This window comes from Tribolium madens, unplaced genomic scaffold (assembly GCF_015345945.1).
Source record: "Tribolium madens isolate multiple individuals breed KSU strain unplaced genomic scaffold, Tmad_KSU_1.1 Scaffold_91;HRSCAF=231;Tcas5.2_LG7, whole genome shotgun sequence".
NCBI lineage: Eukaryota > Metazoa > Arthropoda > Insecta > Coleoptera > Tenebrionidae > Tribolium > Tribolium madens.
The window spans coordinates 5,029,906-5,050,569 of record NW_025401063.1 but is presented as its reverse complement, the minus strand read 5'-3'; the positions used below and the strand labels follow the sequence as shown (position 1 = coordinate 5,050,569).

General features: G+C 34.0%; 3 protein-coding genes across 3 annotated transcripts; 1 reads left to right on the top strand and 2 right to left on the bottom strand.

Annotated features, from left to right (window-relative positions):
* Nucleotides 1-11: 11 nt before the first annotated feature.
* On the bottom strand, nucleotides 12-2,852 carry LOC123011334 (PX domain-containing protein kinase-like protein). The gene is made up of 7 exons (XM_044408721.1): nucleotides 2,749-2,852; nucleotides 2,471-2,644; nucleotides 2,237-2,425; nucleotides 1,621-2,188; nucleotides 1,327-1,566; nucleotides 841-1,275; nucleotides 12-619 (listed from the first exon to the last, which is right to left on the bottom strand). The coding sequence occupies exons 2-7, from the start codon at nucleotides 2,570-2,572 to the stop codon at nucleotides 456-458; spliced, it is 1,698 nt and encodes a 565-aa protein (XP_044264656.1). The 5' UTR covers nucleotides 2,573-2,644; nucleotides 2,749-2,852; the 3' UTR covers nucleotides 12-455.
* Nucleotides 2,853-2,878: 26 nt separating this feature from the next.
* Nucleotides 2,879-3,820, top strand: LOC123011336 (translin). Its single transcript, XM_044408723.1, has 3 exons — nucleotides 2,879-3,057; nucleotides 3,104-3,197; nucleotides 3,246-3,820. Exons 1-3 carry the CDS (start codon nucleotides 2,980-2,982, stop codon nucleotides 3,758-3,760), a joined length of 687 nt encoding a protein of 228 aa, XP_044264658.1. The 5' UTR covers nucleotides 2,879-2,979; the 3' UTR covers nucleotides 3,761-3,820.
* A 1,067-nt stretch (nucleotides 3,821-4,887) lies between these two features.
* LOC123011333 (enhancer of polycomb homolog 1) lies at nucleotides 4,888-20,386 on the bottom strand. Its single transcript, XM_044408720.1, has 7 exons — nucleotides 19,806-20,386; nucleotides 19,385-19,523; nucleotides 14,599-15,452; nucleotides 11,099-11,646; nucleotides 9,048-9,652; nucleotides 6,172-6,304; nucleotides 4,888-5,850 (listed from the first exon to the last, which is right to left on the bottom strand). Exons 1-7 carry the CDS (start codon nucleotides 19,956-19,958, stop codon nucleotides 5,697-5,699), a joined length of 2,586 nt encoding a protein of 861 aa, XP_044264655.1. The 5' UTR covers nucleotides 19,959-20,386; the 3' UTR covers nucleotides 4,888-5,696.
* Nucleotides 20,387-20,664: the final 278 nt, after the last annotated feature.

Genomic DNA, 20,664 nt, shown 5'->3' with positions numbered 1-20,664 from the left:
GTGTTTTACTGGTAATTCTATAATTATTTATTACTTATGTGTTACATTGAGTAGTTATAGAAAGGGACAAATTCTGTACATTCAAACTCAAAAACACCTGACTAGTTAACAATTACATAAAATATCTGGGATTAAATGCCATCATTTACTCGAAAAGTCATACAAACTACCGTTGGCACAGTTTTCCTTCGCTTTCAACTAAAACACGAGAAACAATTTAGGGAAGGCACAGACAACATGGAAAAACACAAAACTATGCTATTTTTATATAGTGTGTGGACCCTTTTTATCTCTATAATGAATTGGTGCATTTGGAAAAATAAATGTACATCCAAAATTCGTCACCTAGATTACTTTGACGCACTATTTTTACCTGACTTCCCTAAAAATAACAATAAACAGATTACGTATCACATTATAAAACATCAATTTATTCGAACATATTTGAGACGAATTTAGTTAACTTTGGTCTTACGTAACGAAGTTTTGTTAAAGCTACAAATTGCTCCCAAAAGAGCAGACCGATCTTTTGTCATTTCTGGAAGAGGAGGCGCCGCATTTCCGTTCGACATTGTCGGCGGGGGCGGCGGCGGCGGTGGTGGCGACGGCACTTTACAACCTGAAAAATAACCCTCTTTTATCAAAGTTTTCACTGGTATTAAAAACAAACACAATTTAATTATTCAATTTTCGATAATAAATGAAAAAGTGGTACCTTCATTGTTACGAATATTTCAGGCCTAAGAGAAAGCAAGGATATATAAATTTTCAAATTTGTGCAAAAAATCCAATTAAAAACAAAATAAACGCTTAACTTCTAGATTAAATTGAATTAAATACCTGTCATTGAGGGCGGTGTTGCCGTCCCTATGGAAGTCGCTGTGCTACTATTCACACTATCAGGCCTATCACCATTATCATCCTTCTCTGATTTACTCTTTTGCCTCATTTGTTCTTTGGCAAGCTGGCGCTGCTCATGCTTCAATTTATGCCTCTGCTTCTTCTTTTCTTCTTCAGAACTCATCATTTCTTGCACTTTGACCAGTCGCTTTTGACTCCGCACCATCTTCTGTTCTTCCCTCAATCTCTCTTCCATTTGGGTAACGGCCACTTTCAGATGTTCCTTCGTCGAATTTGGTATTTTTAAATGCGCTTTATCGTCCGGCAGAAGCGTTATCGTAACCGAAGTAAAAAATTTATGACTCAGAAGAGATTCTATTGTGGGCAATCCCGATTTGCAAGCCTCTGCCGACAAAATCGATTCCAATAACGACTCTACAATTACAAAACATAACTCAAAAATAATTATTTTCATTAAAATGTTACTCAGAAGTGCAGGACATGAGGGTATGTTCTCGGCGACACTTTCATGAAGTGGGGCCCCAAACGTCATTTCATACAACGTGTGTCCAAAGCAGTACACATCGATGGCTTGCAAAGTGTTTATTTTGCGGTGTTGCATGAAATAGGGGCGGTAAAATGAAGGAACTCCCAAAACTCCATTTTCTATATCGAGCAGTTTGACTCTGTCGTTTTCCACAATCACATTTCCTGTGTGCAAATGTCCTGAAATTGAAATTAGTTATAATTATATTAGAGTCAAAGCAAAGCAATAACTACCATATGGTAGTCCTTTATCCATGAGAAATTTCAGTGCTTCTAAAATCTGCCGCCCATAAAGCGCCACTTGACTGACTTCCAGCGGTTTGTGTCCTTTAGGATTGCCGTATTTTTTCAAAAAGGACTGTCTCGGTTTGGCCCCACATAACAGGTCCCGCAACGACCCGTTTTTGTGGTTGGTTCGCACTACAAGGCCCCCCGTGTCGGTGCATAGGCACAGTTCAATGGAATGTATGAAGGGGTGTTGGATCTGATTTAAACTTTTAAATAACGCATGCATGTCCTTGTCATCGAGATATTTGTCGGGGCCATAGTCGGTCCAACCCCCTATTAAATCGTCTTTAGGCTGAGATTTGCATTTTATGTGGTAGTAGTGTTTTCGGAGTCGCCAACCCATTTCCTCCAAAGGCCCCACAACTTCCCAACCGACTTCCCCACGCAACGCCAATGAAACGTGTTGTAAGGCCAATTCGCCAAAGGGTTGGCAATAATTCGCAGGATCTACAAAAGATCTTGCTGGGAGGGATGAGACTAGAATTGGATTCATCAGTATGCTGTTTAGATATTTCTAAAAAAAATCAGAGGTAGAGTAAGTAATAAAATTTTTAAAACAGACTTGTAATCCCTGTTGCCGCTCGGTGATAAATTCCGGGTCCATATTCCCAATGAGTTTCTTAGGGGGCAACTGGAGGGAAATCCCCGACGTTTGGAAGTAAGTGTGCAACTTGTAGAAATCATTATATCGCTTATAGACACGCCAGGTCTTGTCTGAAAAGGGCCCTCGTTGCACTCTTATAACAAATTCCTGAAATATCCCCTGAATTGTGAGATTTTCCCAATGGATTCTTACTGTATGTCCATTGACGTTTCTCCAGTTCTCGATAACACAGCTAAGAGGCTCTGTATCATCTAATACAACTTTCTTGACTGTTTGTTGCTCAAATATAGCCATTGAAATGGGTACATTTGTTCACTTTCTCGTTGCAAATCCATTAGATTTTAAGATTTACTCCGATTACACCTCCTTAAACGTCAAACATTTCAATAACCTTGCCAAATGTCAATCATCGCACTAAGTTGCCAAGTTTCAAAAACACTCAACGGAAAATACATTCCTGCAATACTGACCCTTTATCCATTCATTTGTATTTAAATGTAATTATCACAACAACTCCAATAAAGATTAAGCTAAATGTAATTTTTTTATTTAATAAAAATTACTCTTTCATGGTCTGATACAGAAGTATGGCAATGTTGCACTGTCAAATGTCAAATCATTAAGCGAAGCGTCATTGACCAGTTATTTTTATTAGTGTTTTTTAAAAAATAATTAAAACAAGTATAACTTAAAGTTTAATAATGAGTTCTGATAACATAATAGAAAACATATTTACGCCGTTCCAGGAATGCATAAACAACGAGCAAGACGTCCGAGAGGTTAGCAAACGTAAACATAAACGCCTGAGATTGAATTTTTTTTTAGGAAATAAGGAACATCATGAAAGATATCGAAAAGCCGCTCAGAGAGATTGTTACAACGCTCCAAATAATTCACCGGACTCCCAACGGGGAAGAAAGTGTGTTTTTGTAATTTATGAATCGTTTTGAAATTATTTTGTGTAAAGTTTCAGCGGCCTGTTTTACAGCGCGAGAGCTCTTTGAGAGTGTGAGGGCAGGGTATGAAAAGTTGAATACCGTGGTTCCTGCTGGACAGTACTATCGGTACAACGACCATTGGCGTTTTGCCACTCAACGCTTGTGCTTCTTGGCGGCTCTTATTATATTCCTCGAGAAGGGCTTTCTTGTGGATAAGAAAACCACAGCTGAGATTTTGGGACTACATGACAAGTCTCGCCTTCACTTGGACTTAGAAGACTACTTAATGGGCCTCTTGAATCTGGCGACGGAGTTGTCGCGGTTTGCTATAAATTCGGTTACTTATGGGGACTACAACAGACCTTTACAAATCTCGAAGTTTGTGGCGGAATTGAACGCGGGTTTTCGTTTGTTGAACTTAAAAAACGATTCTTTGCGTAAAAGATTCGACGCTCTTAAGTATGACGTTAAAAAGATTGAAGAGGTCGTGTATGACTTGTCTCTGCGTGGTCTTGCGCCTAACAGAGGAGAAGTAGTGGAATAATGGCAGTATACTTTTTAATGTACGATTTACTAAAATAAATGAACGGTTTAGAATCTAAAACCTGCATGACAGATTTTATTGATCATTCATACACATAAACTAATCACATATTTACAAATATTCACATTCAGAGGACCTAATCAAAACCCAGAACGTTCATTAATAGACCCGTATATAGTAATCGCGTTATTATTTTTTTAATTTTATGTATATTATAAATTAAATACCACATTCTACAACTTATTCATACTAAAAATTCAAACATTCACATTACGTTAAAAGAAAACCTTAGTTTTTATAGTGTGAATGCTAAAATTTTAGTTGTAGTAAGTGCCACAATCAATGTTGAAGCAATTATATTTTTTTGGGATTTTCTTAACATAAAACAACATAGACAAGATCTACATTGTTGAATGTCCGGCTCTTTATTATTTTTTTCGTTTATAATAAATTAATGAATTAACAGTCATAAGAAAAATCGATAATCACATGGATGCATTTAAACCGTTAATTCAAACAATGACATACAGAAGTAGGAATGTGACTTATTATCTAATAGCTTGCACCATTGATTCTAATTTTAAATTTATACTTGTTTTAAATAATACCTTTGCCCTAAATTATGATTACTTAAACCTAAAACATAATTGACAAACTTTTGTACAAAAAATACTGCTAGTCTTGATAATTATATACAAACAAATAGTATTTATTTACAATAGTTTTTAAAAAACGAGCAAAAGTGTTATTCAAAATAGTAAAAATTTCCGAATTACTTATGAAATTAAGAGAGCATTTATACCAAATTTTTTCTAACAGCCTTTTTCTTAGTTTTGTTTATAAAACATACAATGAAATAAACAACTTGTTTCCAAATTAATTTTAAAACCGTTTTATACCGTTAACGATCTGCCAATGTAGGATTGAATAGTTAAATAGACACAGAGAAGCTTATATTGAAAGACGTAACACCACTTTTGACAAATTGTTAACTATTTAAACTGATAACGTGCCAACATTTTATACAGATAGAAGTTCACGAGACTCAGACTAACTTCTTACATTTGTTAACTTGCTTTTCCTTCCGTTTGCACATAATTATGTATTAAGAACACAAAATGTGGAAATGATGGCTAAAAAATTTAATCGATTTAAAATACAGTGGTCTAATGGTGTAAGTACATTTCACAAAATTTCATTTACAAAATGTAATAAGTTACTAATAATAGTTCAACAGCCTCATGAATTATTAACACTAGGGTTATAATTACAATAGAAAATAAATTAACAACTCCTTAAAATAGAAGTCTAGTTTATTGGTAAGATTTTGCGAAAATGCCTGCTTTCTCTACAAATTTATTCAACTAAAAACTGAGTAATTTATGATCACTTAATGAACACAATAATACTATACAAGTTAGAATATGTTCCGTCTTAAAAAAATTATAATGTTATGCAACAGTTCTGGAGATTATGCGGTATACACTGAAATTAATACATTCATACGAAATGTATACAAACAGCACGACAGATGAACAATAGGCTATGAAATATAACGATGTTACTCCAGCATGACTGTCTACACTTTAAACAAATGTATTCAATTATGCACATCTAAAAATCTGAAAATCCATTAAAATTCAACTTATAATGATAGGGACTGAATGAAATCGATCGAGGGAAAAATAACACCATTATATCCCATCGATTACGATTGAAATCGAAATTAACACAACCTGCTCATTTTTTTCCCATAATCTTTGCGACTTTTTTTTTCTTCTTATTAATACTTGTGTACAATCTGAATGATGAGAACGTAAATATTCTGACAGGCATTTCAAATCTTGAAAACGTATAACCAGCAGAAAATGAAACACCTTGTTGATAGTAAAAAGCCATCCTGCGGTTTTGACAAACCCAGGCCTGAAGATGAGCATCACGTCACTTCCATTACCAGATTGTTCTTCCGGACGATAGTTTTCGTTTTGTTGTTAGTCGTAGCTGTGCCTGGTTCGGTACATTGAGAATTCACCAGTTTGTTCGAGACGGGTTCCGTGTCGTCGGTTATCGGTATTTCTAAAATGTTGGCACTGCAAACAAAAACGCATTTAGTACAAAAAAAAAACAACTACAATCTTGAGTGCAATTAAAATTATGTAGCAATTACGATTTTGAAATGTTGCAATTTCATTCTGCATACAATAATTATTTTACGATATAGTGGGTAGTACATTCCGACGTCGTGACGCAGCGAAAACTGAAGCCTCTATAAGACTCCAAGAGTAATTCAAGCTTGAAAGATAAAAGGAACAAAGTAAAAATAAGTTTCTCCACGATGGAAATACTGAATGATACAAAAATCCGAATTAACACTCATTAAATTAGAAAAAACCCTTTTTTGTAATACTCACCTATGACTATTAAGCGTAAGAGTGTGTGCAGAAGTGTGAAGACTCAATGTGCCAGAGGAAGCATTGATGGGTGGTACAGTTTGGTAAACTCCGCCTGAGTAAGCGTAAGATATTTTATTGTTTTTTGTCCTACCTGAAACACAAAAACAACTCACGTAACACGACGCATTTTAAAACAAAGGGAATTCGCTGTAATGATATTTGTTGTTCATTAAGTTAAAAATATACAGGCTGTTTCGGCTAAACCCTATTGGGAGTTCTAACAATTTTTATCTTACTTTGTTTATTATAGCTATAATCCTGTTACACCGGAAGTGGATATCAACTTCGTTATTTTAAATCGAAAGTTATGTTTGTTATTGCGTTTTTGGATTACTCAAGTGATTTTGAGAGAGTATTCATTAGCCTTATGTTTAACCGTTTTCGAAAAAAATAAAGCCAAACCGCTTGAAAATATCACAAATTGCTTTATTTTAGCCTAAAATTGGGATTGAAGAAATTAGTTTTATCAAATACATTAATTAATGAATTCTGTATAAAAATCGAGAAAAATTGAATTGAAAATAGCTCAAATTGCTTTATTTTGAAAGAAAACTCGTATTCAAGCTTGGTTGAAATACTTTGATTCAGGTTGATCCCCGGCTTAAAATTGAGCCAAAAAGATTGAAAACATCACAAATTGGATTTGAATTTTTCTATTCAAAAATCGATAACTCTACCATTTTTTATTACGCTGAAACCGTATTTGGGTAAACGAGTACGAGAGAAAAAGGTTAGATCTTTCCTTTGGTGTATTCATAATTGGAAAAATAATTAACAAATCGCCAAAATGTAAGGTTACGTTTAGGAAACTTCAAATACCACTAACTCAATTTTTCTAAATACCTCATTTTTTTCCACTATATGGAGAAGAATTTAGTTCTGTTTCGATCTCTGTATTACCATTCCCTATACATATGTTTGATAGTTTTCAAGTTACAGTAACTTCTTTTGGTATTGTGTGAAATTCATTAGCCACAGCTACTTTAGTACAGGTTGTCATAGAATAAGAAAAAAATAGAATACAAAGTTATTCAAATTTCCATTTAAATTTAATTTGTATTTACAAGAATAACACAATTGTGAAAAAAAAATTAGAGAGAAATATTTTCATGGCAAACTAGGTGAAAAATTTCTTCCATTGTAAAAAAAAAAAGTTAAAATAACCTGGAAATCATTAAATTTGGTATAGGGAATGATACAGATCGATGCAGAATTAAATTCTCTTTCACTTAGTGAAGAAAAAATTGGGGCCTTCCATTTGAAAAAATTGAGTTACGGGTATTTGAAGTTTCCCAAACGTAACCTTAAATTTTGGGAGGTTTGTTAATTATTTCCCCAACGAAAGAAAAGATCTAACCTTTCTTTTTCAAATGCCCAAATACAATTTCAAAATAATAAAAAATGATAGAGTTATCGATTTTTAGAGAGGAAGATGCAAATAAAAAAAATTCAAAAAAGTCTAAATATTTCAAAAACGGTTAAATTTAGGTATAGATAAGACTGATAAAAACTCTTTCAAAATCACTTGAGTAATCCAAAAATGCAGTAGAAAACATAACTTTCTATTTAAAATAACAAAGTTGATACCCATTTCCGGTGTAACCGGAAGTGCTGCCATCTTAAAAATTGTTTTATTGAGCAGGATTTAAACGATTATGGCGATAATCAAAATTTTAGATAAATGTCACTGTTAGTTCTAATGTGGGGTTTAGCTGGAACAACCTGTATATCTACAAAAAAATAGTATATTAAAGTACAAGTTGCAGAAGGTATCTATCTATTCAAGCACAAATTTGAAATTCCGAAACGAGCCGCGAAGCGGCGAGTTGAGGAACAAATGAGCGCTTGAAGAACCTTCTGCAACAAGTGCTTTATACTATTTTTTCTATTTCGCCGCTTTATATCATTTTATAAATTAAAAAACGAAAATTAAATTTTTTTTCTAGAGAATTTTGAGACGGTTGGCGACATTTATGTGTGGAATAATGTTAGGCGGCTGTAAAAAATAAAAATTATTCTTATTTTCACATTTAAAAGTGAATTGTGAAGAAAGTCCGTCACTAAAATTAAATTACCGCGAACGACTTATTCCAGCACGCAAATGACGTCATTTGGGTGCTGGAATAGACTTATTCTAAAACCGAAATAGAAAAAATTAATTCCAAAATCACATTTTGTAAAAAAAAAGGTGGATCAAATGTGTTTTGGATAATTTTAATAGGGTAAATGTAGAAAAAAATTGCCTCTTTCAGCCAATTTAATTAAATATTGACCTAAATAATCTTAGTTGAATGTGAATCATAATAGTTGAAGAGATATCTCCCACATTTACCTACCGTAGCTATAAAACTTTGCAAAAACAAACCACATCGTTTATGAATGATCCTTTTTCATATGCCCAAATACGATTTCAAAATAATTAAAAATGGTAGAGTTATCGATTTTTGGAGAGGAAGATGCAAATTAAAAAATATTCAAAAGTCTAAATATTTCAAAAACGGTTAAATTTAGGTACAGAAAAGACTGATAAAAACTCTCTCAAAATCACTGGAGTAATCCAAAAACGCAATAAGAAACATAACTTTCTGTTTAAAATAACAAAGTTGATATCTATTTCCGGTGTAACCGGAAGTACTGCCATCTTGAAAATATTTTTATTGAGCAGGATCTAAATGATTATTGCTATAGTCAAAATTTTAGATAAATATCACTGTTAGAACCCTCAATACTTCTAATGTGGGGTTTAGATGGAACAATTGCACAAGAAAAAACACAAAGTGGACAAAAAACTGTAAGTGACATTTTCAATATTCTAAAACAGAGCGAAAACTTACCATCGAGCCCAAACTGCGAGAGCAGTCCGTTGGTGTTGCCCAACGGCCCTTCAGTGGCTGTACTCCTAGACACGGCGTTGACACTATTAAACTTAGGACTAGTCAAGGTACTCGTAACGGTTTGCGTTTTGGACGTTTGATTTTTCATCGTGGCGCCCAAATCCGACACGTGAAACCTCGAACATCCGATAGTCCTTTCGTCGTTTTCGTCTGACGTCGACGATGACGTCGCATCCTCGAGCTTGATACTATCAGTGAGGTTCGCGTTACTATTTGAAAAAACACTACTACTATTATCGTTAACACTAGGAGTAAGCGTATTGAGACCGACATTAACATTTAAGTTAATGCCCGTTTGCACGATTTTATCACTGGATTGCCGCGTGTCGGTTACCGGTACGTCTTCTATACTGTCCAAATTATCAAACGTGAATGGATCGGTTAAGAAAGCGGAAGTGTCCAGAAGGGTATTTGGCGTTTCCAACGACTGGACCTCGATTGAGAACGACATGTTGGCACCGGGAACGAAATAACTCTCGCTATACGGGAGCAAACTGCATGGCGGCTCCTCGTCGGGGGGCGGCGTCTTCGGCCGGAAGTGCAGCCTGAAATAAACGCATAAACATAAATTAGTTTTATCCTGAATTTGAGAACATTTTAGATATAAAAATTCAAGTATGATTTCTTTCTTATCTTCATCATTACGCACATTTTTGGGTCATGATTTGTAAACAAAATCTTTTTACTTGAGAACATAGATAATTGGAGTTTCAATAAAGATAAATAAACGCGGGAATGACAAAATTGGCTGTGACAAGATAATTTATTTGGAGATCGATCACGATTTTCAAGTCTAGGGTTGAGTATCATTAATTAATTTGACTTTTCACACAGACAGGAACAATTAATTTGAACCCTCGTATAGAAAAACTTTGGGAAACCGCTGAATACTGTGGTAAAATTGTGTTAATAACAAATAATTAAAATTTCTCAAAGACTTTCATACACGCCAAGCAGTTTTTATTAAAAATGTAACCAAGTCTAATACATAAAATCAATAGATGTTCAATTTTCAATTCAATGAAAGTCTTTAGTTACGAAAGCATCTCGATTACCAGCTTTTCTGAATACGTGGTGGCATGCCACTACGTAGACGACAATGATAAATATTTGTGAAATTTGAGTCATAAATCAAACAAAATGTTATTAGCTTTTAAAGTCTCGACAATGCAGCTTTACAATAATTGTCAGCTCTTAACCTCGGTGAAAACGCTATATTGCTTTTCTGTTGTTCACAGAAAATTCCATTTTCATTGTAAATAAATTCAATTTTACAAATATTTGGATTAGATACAAAATTATTTAATATCTGGCGATATTTGAACAATTTCAATTTACGCTCAATATTTTAGCGTCAACGCAATTTTTACACGTGTGCTTTTCGGAAATTCATAACAATGAAACGCCAACAATTCGCTAAAAAAAATCAATATCGATTGAATCAGGTTTAAACTCAGTCACGAGTAAAACAATTACAGTAGTTACTAAAGTATGTAAATACTTCGTGAAAAAGTTTAAAGATTTACGTCTAAACAAAAAAAGAACAGGTTTACAGGTTAGTGATCTTTTTATTAGGTTTATTTGAATTTCAAACGGCGAGAAATATCCAATAAAAATTTATTAGTGTCGTTAATATTGAAAAAAATCCAAATGCTTGAAAATGCATTGAATGGGAATAAAAACTGTCTCATGGCGTTTATTTGATTTTCATTTCGATTACGGAGAAAGATTGATAACAATCAAATCAATCAACAAACTGTTTGTGTTTGTAACCACCAAGAAGGCTGCATTTTTTGTCACATAATCAATAACTTTTAATGGTTATGAAACAGGAAGAAACCAAGTTGAACAATATCATAAAATATAGTTTTGGAGTGTAGCCCAAGTAGTTTTATATTACAAACCAAACATTAAATGATCAATCATCTCATAACAGCAATACCGAAAATACTTTCGTGTTAAAAAAATTCCACTTGAAAACTAAAACTCACCAATCCCTTCGAACAGACCGCAAAATTTCAACCATTTCGTCCTCGTCGCTTTTGCTGTGTGCAAAAGTTTCCGGTTGTGGTCCTCCTCCATCCTCATCGACCTCTTTTTTCACATCGATTTGGTTCCCACTTTCACTCTCACCACCGACATCATTCACATTCGTCCGTGAAAAACTGTTACTGACATAACTATACTCACTTTTAATATCAGTTCGTAAGTTATTATTTACGTTCGTATTATTATTAACAAAACTAGCGTCCATTTTAACTACAACGTCCGACGACAAATTCGTTTCGTTTTCTTGTTGTTGTTCTTGTTTTTCAGCGTTCGGCTCGACGATCGTAAAATCCAACGTTCGCCAGAAATCATCCTGGTCGGTTCCAATACGGTCCAAGATGACTCTTCCGCCTCGACCAATGCGTCTTCTGGCGAAACCGATGCAACGTCGAGGATTCGATAGCGACGTCAAAGTGAAGCGGAAACGCTTGTCCGCCAAGCCGTTTTCTTCTTTCGAACACCACGGCCAATTACCCTCAGTAGGCAACGGCTAAAAAATTAAATTAGAAATAATTGCTACAGGCTATTTGAGGAGGAATCAAGGAAGCTGTATCCTAAATTCTAACTCTAATGTTGTGGCTTGTATAGGCAAATTTTTTGTACCTTTACTAAATAAATATAAAAAAAACATACAGGGTGTCCCAGCGAGTTGAAAAAGTCCATTAGTGACCTTTAAATGGTAAAATTTGATTGATAGTGCAACTATTAAATTATTTTCAACCATACAGCATGTCCCAAAAATAAGTTGTATCGTAAAAAAATTTAAATAACCCTATTTTTACTTTCCTTATCCTATAAGGAAAGTATTGCAATCGGCTGAAATTTGACCTTTCTGGACGAATTATAGCTTCAAGATACCAAAAAAGCATATCTCGAGTACGACAAGAGCTAGAAACTTGAAATTTGGTATGTAAGTTACTTGTAGGAAGGGGAAGCAGCACGAAACAATTGGTAAAAATCGGACGCACCGTTCGGCCGCAAAGACCAAAAATCAAAATTATACGTTTGGAGATACAATAAATAAATCCATGGGGATAAAAATTATTTATTATTTATTAATATATATATAAAAAAATATACCTTATTAAACAGTAGAATGTGATTAAATGAAAATAATAATGGGTACCGAACTAAAAAAAAAATTGCTGGGCAAAATTGCCCAGACTCGAACCCGCGGCAACTATGATCTACTTCGCGTGTAATCCGGCAAGTGGCACTAACGCAAACGTTAGGTTTGCTACTCGGATTTCCTCCAACACTAAATTATTGTCCTAAGGATGTTTTCCAAATAAGTTGGATAAGGAAAGTCGTGTGATGTTCACACCAGGTTTTTTATTTTTGCTTCTAATAGATTGATAAAGGTTTTAATGTCTAGAATTGATAAATGAAAAGATATTTAACGTTCAATATTAATTGGAGCAACAATGCCTATGAATATCTGGGCATTGTTAATACTATGCCAGCCATAGTAATTCCACTGATCACTTATCCGTTGATTTAGCCAGAGATTGTAAAAGCAGCAGATATGTTAGACACTTATTACTGCGCGCTGTGAGGTTTCGTTGACCTTGAACAAGTTTATAAGTGAATGAAGTAGTGAATGGTCACATTTACTGCAACGATAAAAATATTTTTATGTCTCAAAAAATAAAGATTTTTTGAAAATATGAATCAGTGTTATTTCTAACGTGTATTTTATAAAAATATATTTTTTATTTAAAGTATAAAGCCATGTAAGCTTTACAATGGGCTAACTTCACACCAACCCCACTTAAAAAAATTGTAATTCCAACATTAAAAAAAGATAAATTTTTGTACATTATTATTTAACATTTCTATATCACCTATTTCTAAAAATTTTAGAATAAAAAAAGGAAGATGGATTTTCAGATATTAGGCGTTTTCTTAAAGATAAGTATTAATATCACTTTTTAACTTACCTGGTCCTTATTTATTCATTTTTAGTAGGTATAACGATCTAAATAAAAGCAGCGGCTACCAATGAAAACAGTTTCGTCCAACAAAATTGTAATCAAATTTAAATGAAGGCAACTTTTACCTTAACCATTTACTAGGAGCTATTTTAAAAGCAGCAAATTTCGTTTTAGTTATTCTAATAGTGTAATTAAACACTTATGAACACATTTTATAATAAACAATTTTAAGGTTATGTTACACATTTTACTATCATAGTACGCACGTAGTAAAGGTTTAGGGGATTCGGTTGGCAATATATGCAATAGTACCAACAATCTCACTAAATAATCTAATCCAAATCATTCGTAAATACGCCATAGTCTGGTTTAGCCAATCACAGTCGACCCACCGAGGTAACGGCGACGCGGATTTTATTTTCATCCATAAATGGAAAAGAGTACCATCTGGTAGAACTAGTTAATCTGTGGTAAAAGTCGTTATAAGTACTGAAATTCAAATTATTTTATTGTAAAAATAAAGAATAATGGATTCAGTTTAATACAAATGTGATTATTAAGTGTTATTTCTTCCATCACTTGTGCAACTGTACACTTTTTGGCTACTGAAACAATAGTAATTATTTTTTTTAATGTATAACGTTAAATATCTTTTTAGTTATTGATTATAAACACCAAAAAGTAAATAATTTTAGAAAGACCATTTAATAATCTCTTAAATGCAAAAACAATAAATAGGGTGTTCCATTTAAATTTTGTAAGTTATTGAACTTTCAACAAACGCCTTCATTTTTTTATCTTTGCAAATGCAACACACTAAAAAATGTTAAAATCTTATAGCTTGTACCTTCTTCTTTACGGTAGTAAAAAAATATTTCTAGATGTCTTAGTTTTTGTGCAATAAATTTTTAAAAAGTGCATGTTTTCGTCAAAAAACCGTCTTATTTTTAAAACTAGGCAAAATCGCCCAATAAAAGTTTAGCGTAAAAACATTGGTATAAAAGGCTACATCTAAAAATGCTAAGAAACATTTCGTGTTTCATTTAAAAAAAACATAAGTTTGTATTGTAACTTATTTTTGAGACACGCTGTATAGTTGAAAATCATTTTAGGCGATGGACTAGATTAGTATCTATCAATGTCCTATATATTTTTTTTAATTTTCCATTTAAAGGACTTTTTCAACTCGCTGGGGACACCCTGTATACAGGATGACCAGTATCATTAAATAGACATAAAAAATGTGAAATTTCAAAAAATAAATATCAAAATTTGTTGACCGATAGAATTTTAAAATTATTCTCTAGGGCGCGAATACTGACACATCCTGTATACAGGTTGTGCTAGAACTCGCGCGTATATTTTACAAGAATTTTGTTAAGATTGCTGTGTAATTAATTAATTAAACACTCGATTAAATATAATTTTGCACAATTGTGAAAATAGAGTTCATTGCTCGTCAACATTAACATGTTGACCTGACCTGACCGACGTATAGATTGACTTACCATATGGTAAGAACACAGCTTATTCCTACGGAAAGCGAACTGTCCTTCATCTTCGACCTCTTCCGGTTCGGGTGAAAGCTGCGGCATGGTGTCTTCATCGGAAGACAGCGCCCCCAACCCATCCAATCCCGCCGATCCGATTCCACCGCTCCGAGTATGCCCCAGTGATTTATGTTTCCTCTTTTTGTACTGTCTTTTCTCTTTTCTGGGTATAACTTCGTCTTTGAGTATCGCCTTATTTGACCAACTCTGGTTCGGATAGTGATTGTGAAAGATCGGTGTGAAGGCCGGTCTCGTCGTCTTAATCGCCGCCGCTTCCGCATAGATGGCACCACTAAAGTCTCTCGCATGGAATCTCTTCTCGAATATCTCCACTGTAAGATGGACGTGTTCGCGCTTCATCTTTTCTCGCTTTTTGATGAGTTCGAGTAGCGTTACGGCCCGATGGAGATCCCTACGAAGTTTCAGCATTTTTTCATAAGACGTTTCATCGTTTTTGCGGTTTTTGCGAGTCTGCATCTTTTCCGTTCGTCGTCTGAACGCCAGGTACGGGTTGTTGGGGGCGGCGCCGGCTCTCTGTTCCGTTTTCACGGTTAGAATTAGAGGATGTTGGGTGTTTAGGCGTTTGTTTAACCAATAATCGAATACTGCGATTATGAGATCGTCATCCTCCTTCAATAGAGCTTTGGCCTCGTTCAGGTTCACCACGGTCTGACCGCTGCTCTTCTCCAAACGGTCCATCATCTCCTCGAATTTCAGAGGAGTCAGATCCAACCTCTGCGCCTGCGATTGCAACCAACGTTCGTCTTCCGAGTCCATGTCGTAGTCGGGGATGTCTTGTTCCATCGTGAAGGCTAATAAAAAATAATAAATAAATAAACCACAATAAAATGACTAATGTTCGTTTGTCGTATGTCCGTTTTTATCTCACTCGCCTTCGCCTCGTTAAAATATTCATACTGGTAATTCAAAAACGTCACTTTCATTTTTTTTACGTTTTTCGAATCAATTATTTTTTACAAAATCTAAACAAAATCTAGTAATTTGCGTTTAAGTCCGTTAAGTCAAATACTACAGTATGAGTGAGATGAGAGAAATAAGTATGTAATAAGAGGCTTGCCGGATGCATATCATAACGTATTTTATTTCATACTGTTTCAAGAAAATTTGCTATTTTTGAAATTTGACATTTGAATCCGGTAAGTGTTGCTTGGCTACACTTCTTGGCTCTAATACCGTAATAGCACAATTACCAGACTCTTACGTACTTACGGCGCTGATACCGTAATACCTCACTTCCCGGACTCTTAAACGAAGCCGGTAATTTTTATTCGACGGATTAACGATCTTCATTCCAGTGACACATACAAAACTTTCCTCCAGACCAAATTAATAATAAATAACATAAGAAAATGATAAATTTGTCAAATAATGTCAAATAATTTAGTTCATTCCATTGCAATTTTATTAAGAGTAAAAATCGGTATTTGAATTATTTTATTCCCAAGGGAATAAAATAATAAAAGCGTTACTACTTAATTTCCCATTGGGAGGAAAAAAATAACACATAGAAACACATAATCTAAATTTAAATCAATATAAATTAATAACATTCTGACTTAATAAAAACAAATCATAATCTTCCATAAATTTTCTTGTATTTAAATCCGCCAAATCGAAATAATTAAGTTTCCATAAAAAAGTAATGAAGTTCGATGAAGGTTACAAAAACTTTACACAACAAAATGATTAAAATTTTAAATTAATCATTTCCCTTTTATTATACGAGTGTGATAAGTTTAAAAAACAAAGGGTAGTAAGAAAGCATTCAGTAATCAATTCGATTTTCTTTGGTATAAAATAATAAATGATCAGTGTTTAATTAATTTTTGCACGGTAAAAAACTAGAAATGATCAGTATCCAGGGTGCGCCAGAACTCGCGCCCCAGAGAAAATTTTCAAGCAAAGTAAGATACCAGGAACATGAAAAAAATGTTTAAAAAGTTCTATCTGTCAAAAAATTTTGACATTGGACAAAAAAATTTCTAGTAAAAGCCACAAATAACATTGAACAGAGTTACAATTTAGGATACAGCTTTAATGTTTTCTCTTTTAATAGCCTATAGCAAAAAAACTTGGAAAATTATGCTTGCAACAGACATAAATAGAGACAAAGTGCAAACTTTAAACCCTCATAACTTCGAAATTTTTATAGACAAATTTTTTTAACATTTTTTCCATGTTCCTGGTATCTTACCTTATATGGCATTTTTCTCTGGGGCGCGAGTTCTGGCGCACCCTGTATTAATATATTTTGCACAATAAAAGTAACAAACGTTTGGTAACTTTAATCAAAATTAGTAAAATAACATAAAATTTAGGAAACACATTTATTTTCAGTCTTGGTATTTTTCTATAAACACCTTATTTTCCACTGTGCATTTATTATTTTTAATGAATATCTATTACTTAACTGAACGTATATTACTTTTATTGAACAAAAATTCTTGACGTTTAAATAAAATATTGTGCATTTAATTCTCCAGAAAAACAAATCTAAAAATATAATGTAAAAAATTCAAAGACGGTTTAAAATTAATTAGTTTTAAAACTGAAAAACAAAATTTCATTAGATGAGTAGTCGTACTTTTTTGGTATTTATTTTTTGTTTTTATTGGTGTAATGAAAAGAATAATTAATTGTGGAGATTTCAAGAAAATTACTTGTTGATTTTAAATAAAACTCCCATTTTCTTTATCAACAATAACTCACTCCGTAAATATGTATTACATTGTCTAGGCAAACTTTAATAATTAATCTTCACATCTTGTTTTCTTTATCAAACAAAGGCTTTAATGCGATTTAACCTTTCTACTTTTAAAATGTACGTAAGAAAAATACTTATAAACTTTTAAGGTGTGTACATTTGATAAAAAAGTATTATTGTACCCTTCAGTATCGATTACGATATTTCCAAAATGTTAATCTACAGTTAATTTCGTAAATATCGTATCAAAAATTCCTTTTAACTTGAGAATATTTTATCAACTACGGGGCAAACAAAGACAAAAAATTTCAAGCTGACTAAAACCGTAAACTGTATAGCTTCCACCAAAAACCAAAAAAGCACGATGTGAGAAATCCGTTTGAAACCACGTGTTCAATTAGAGCTTATTGTGATGAAAAGCAAAGATGATGAGTGAATCAGTCATGAGCGATAAATTTTATAAACCTAAATTAAAAAATGTATGTAATGTGAGGAATCATAAAATATGTACAAAAATGTCACATAAAAGTTCAGTAAATGCAAAGTATTAAAAACAAAACGCTATTACATGATGAAATTGTAAAAACGTAAAAATTATGATGCCGTCTTATTTAAGCTGCAACAAAATTTATCAACGCAAGTTGTCTACAAAACCTGACACTAGAAATAGATATAAATAAACTACAGGAAGGTGAAAATAAAGAAAAAAATAAAGAGGAAATAAAGGAAAAAACACTCAAATATTCAATTATTCTTCAAGATCGATTTTTTAAATACCTACATATAAGTACAGTAGATTACATGCGAAGTGGAAAATGGAAAACTATTTGATTCACAATTATCTGCTTTTCTATCAAAGTTGATGCATTGGCATAGTTGTTTTGTAAACAAATTGATGGTCTCGTAACTTTAGTAATCCTTTATAAAATATTTCCCGACCACGGAATGTAACGACAAATTTCCCCACCTCCAAAAGGTTAGGAAATGGCATAATAATGCTATAGTGATTGTGAATAAAATATCTTACTAATTTTTATGAATCATTCAATTAATAAATTGTTACTTACATTACATAATTCTTCTATCTTAATTTCAAGTGCAATTGTAAATTGTGGGGTTGTTTACTTATGATTAGAATGTTTTTCTTTTGATAATTACGATTTCACCATTTCGTGCAATTATTTAATTTTTTTATTCTCCACAATTCTTGTATTATTTCTAATATTTTTTTTGTTATATTGATAAGATGTATACAGGGTGCACCAGAACTCGCGCCCCAGAGAAAAATGACATATAACGTAAGAGCATAAAAAAAAACTAAAAAATAATCTATAAAAATTTTGAAGTTATGAGAGTTAAATTTTGCAATTTGGCTCTATTTATTTCTGTTGAAAAAAATTATTTTCCAATTTTTTTTGCTACAGGCTATGTATTTCAGTTGGAAAAATATTTTTCCAATTTTTTTTGCTATAGGCTATTAAAAGAGGAAACAAGGAAGCTGTTTCTCTCTGTTTAATATTATTTGTGGCTTTTATTGGCAAATATTTGTACCTTTATTAATAATTGTAAAAAAAACATACAAGATCATCAGTATGATTAAATAGACAAAAAATGTCAAATGTCAAAAAATAAACGTCAAAATTTTTTGACAGTTAGAATTTTGTAACATTATTTCCATGCTCCTGGTATCTTATCTTACTTGAAATATTTCTCTGGGACGCCAGTTCTGGCGCACCCTGTATAACAAGTGTTTTTTTAAATTTGGAGTCAAATCTATCCATGAAAATTCGATTGTGAACGAACCATCGTATTGAAAATTATTAATCTGACATTTGAGATCTCTCCGGGCGTATTAAAAATTGTGGTCCGTTCACAACACACTCATATCATCGCCAACTACGACGACAAATTTAAATAAACACATTTTATAAACATCAATAATAAGCATTTATGTTTTTTGGAGCGCTTTGGCCAAGTATTAAAAAAATGTGTAAATTGTGTTGTGTGTGGGGGCCTTACGTTGCATGTGGATGAGCTGCCGGGGCTGTTTATAGTTGGCGGGATAAACCTTGTCGTAGAATTCCTTGTCTGGCATGTCCGAAACTTCCGGTGTGGGAATGATGAGCCCCGCACATATCGCCCTTTGCAGATGGTGCTCCTGAAAGGGCCCCAAATACGATTAACGCGCCTCAGAAAAAGGGATACAATTGATGCGTATGAGGATGCAAAAACGGCAATGACAGCTCGAGTTGGGGGCGGCAAAGGGGCCAAAGGGCCGAATTGGGTGGAAATTGTGGGGTTCGCGTGTGAAAAAAGCGTTGTTTTGGTGTAAAATTGTTTTGAAATGTTGTTTTGCCGGGCGCGCATGGGAGCTCGACCGCGAGGCAATATGGCGGCAAGATGGTGGGTAACCGCCTGGCCGCAGTCCAGGCAAACTTACGCATTCCTCCTCTTTTTCCATGCCTGAGGGCATTTGGGGGACCGCTCGGTTGATCGCCGAGTAGTCCGGGAGGTCCGGGAGCTCCTCCGCCATGTATATGGGCATGGGCTTGCTGGCGTCCAGGGCCCTCGCCCTGAACGAAAGCTTGGACATATTTGTTGACAGCACAAAACACACGACAGGGCCAACATAAAACGCGCCCGAAAACGGCCTTCCCGCGTCTCGGACCGTCCGAGACGGACACTAAACGGTACTTCGCGGTCCTTAGTTTGTTCCCATTGTTTTTGTTTACACGCACTCAGTCACAAATACAGTAAAACAACTTTGAAACTTTGCATGTTGAGCGTGTTATACAGAAAGCCATCATGGCGGCTCTGTCATGGAACCATAGAAATTTACTACCAACATGCAGTGCGCGGGAACCATTTACGCACTAGTCTGGAGGGTGGTTCATTCATGCCGAACTCGATCAGCACACTCAAATCGACATAACAACTCCAAATTTTGCATCGAATACACCCTTAATTCCCTCAAATTACATCCAACAACGAATTACACGATCTACAATCGTAAAACACGCAGAAAACGTCATTTCAAAACACCAGACAGTTGCTGATTTGACTCATCCGCAGCCGAAGTTGCTGTCGCGCGCTGTGTCAGCGATGACAGCCGAACTCAAAAATTTGCAGAAATCTTCCAATACACTTTACCTCTGACGGAGGCTCATAGGCCTTTTGCTAAAAATGATCAAAAAGGCGATTTTAATCAGACTTGAAATATCTAAAAATGACCACTTTTGTTATAAAGTTATTGGTAGGTAGAGCCATCTGTGATTTCTAAACCTAAGTATAAACAAGCT

Coding starts and splice junctions, on each gene's coding strand:
- LOC123011334 (XM_044408721.1), bottom strand. CDS start 2,572: ATGGCTATATTTGAGCAACAAACAGTCAAGAAAGTTGTATTAGATGAT. Junction 1,276..1,326: donor CTCATGTCCTGCACTTCTGA/GTAACATTTTAA, acceptor TTGTAATTGTAG/AGTCGTTATTGGAATCGATT. Junction 620..840: donor AACACCGCCCTCAATGACAG/GTATTTAATTCA, acceptor GTTATTTTTCAG/GTTGTAAAGTGCCGTCGCCA.
- LOC123011333 (XM_044408720.1), bottom strand. CDS start 19,958: ATGTCCAAGCTTTCGTTCAGGGCGAGGGCCCTGGACGCCAGCAAGCCC. Junction 19,524..19,805: donor TGGAAAAAGAGGAGGAATGC/GTAAGTTTGCCT, acceptor GGGCCCTTTCAG/GAGCACCATCTGCAAAGGGC. Junction 6,305..9,047: donor CTCGCAGTTTGGGCTCGATG/GTAAGTTTTCGC, acceptor TTTGTGTTTCAG/GTAGGACAAAAAACAATAAA.
- LOC123011336 (XM_044408723.1), top strand. CDS start 2,980: ATGAGTTCTGATAACATAATAGAAAACATATTTACGCCGTTCCAGGAA. Junction 3,058..3,103: donor ACGAGCAAGACGTCCGAGAG/GTTAGCAAACGT, acceptor ATTTTTTTTTAG/GAAATAAGGAACATCATGAA. Junction 3,198..3,245: donor GACTCCCAACGGGGAAGAAA/GTGTGTTTTTGT, acceptor TTTTGTGTAAAG/TTTCAGCGGCCTGTTTTACA.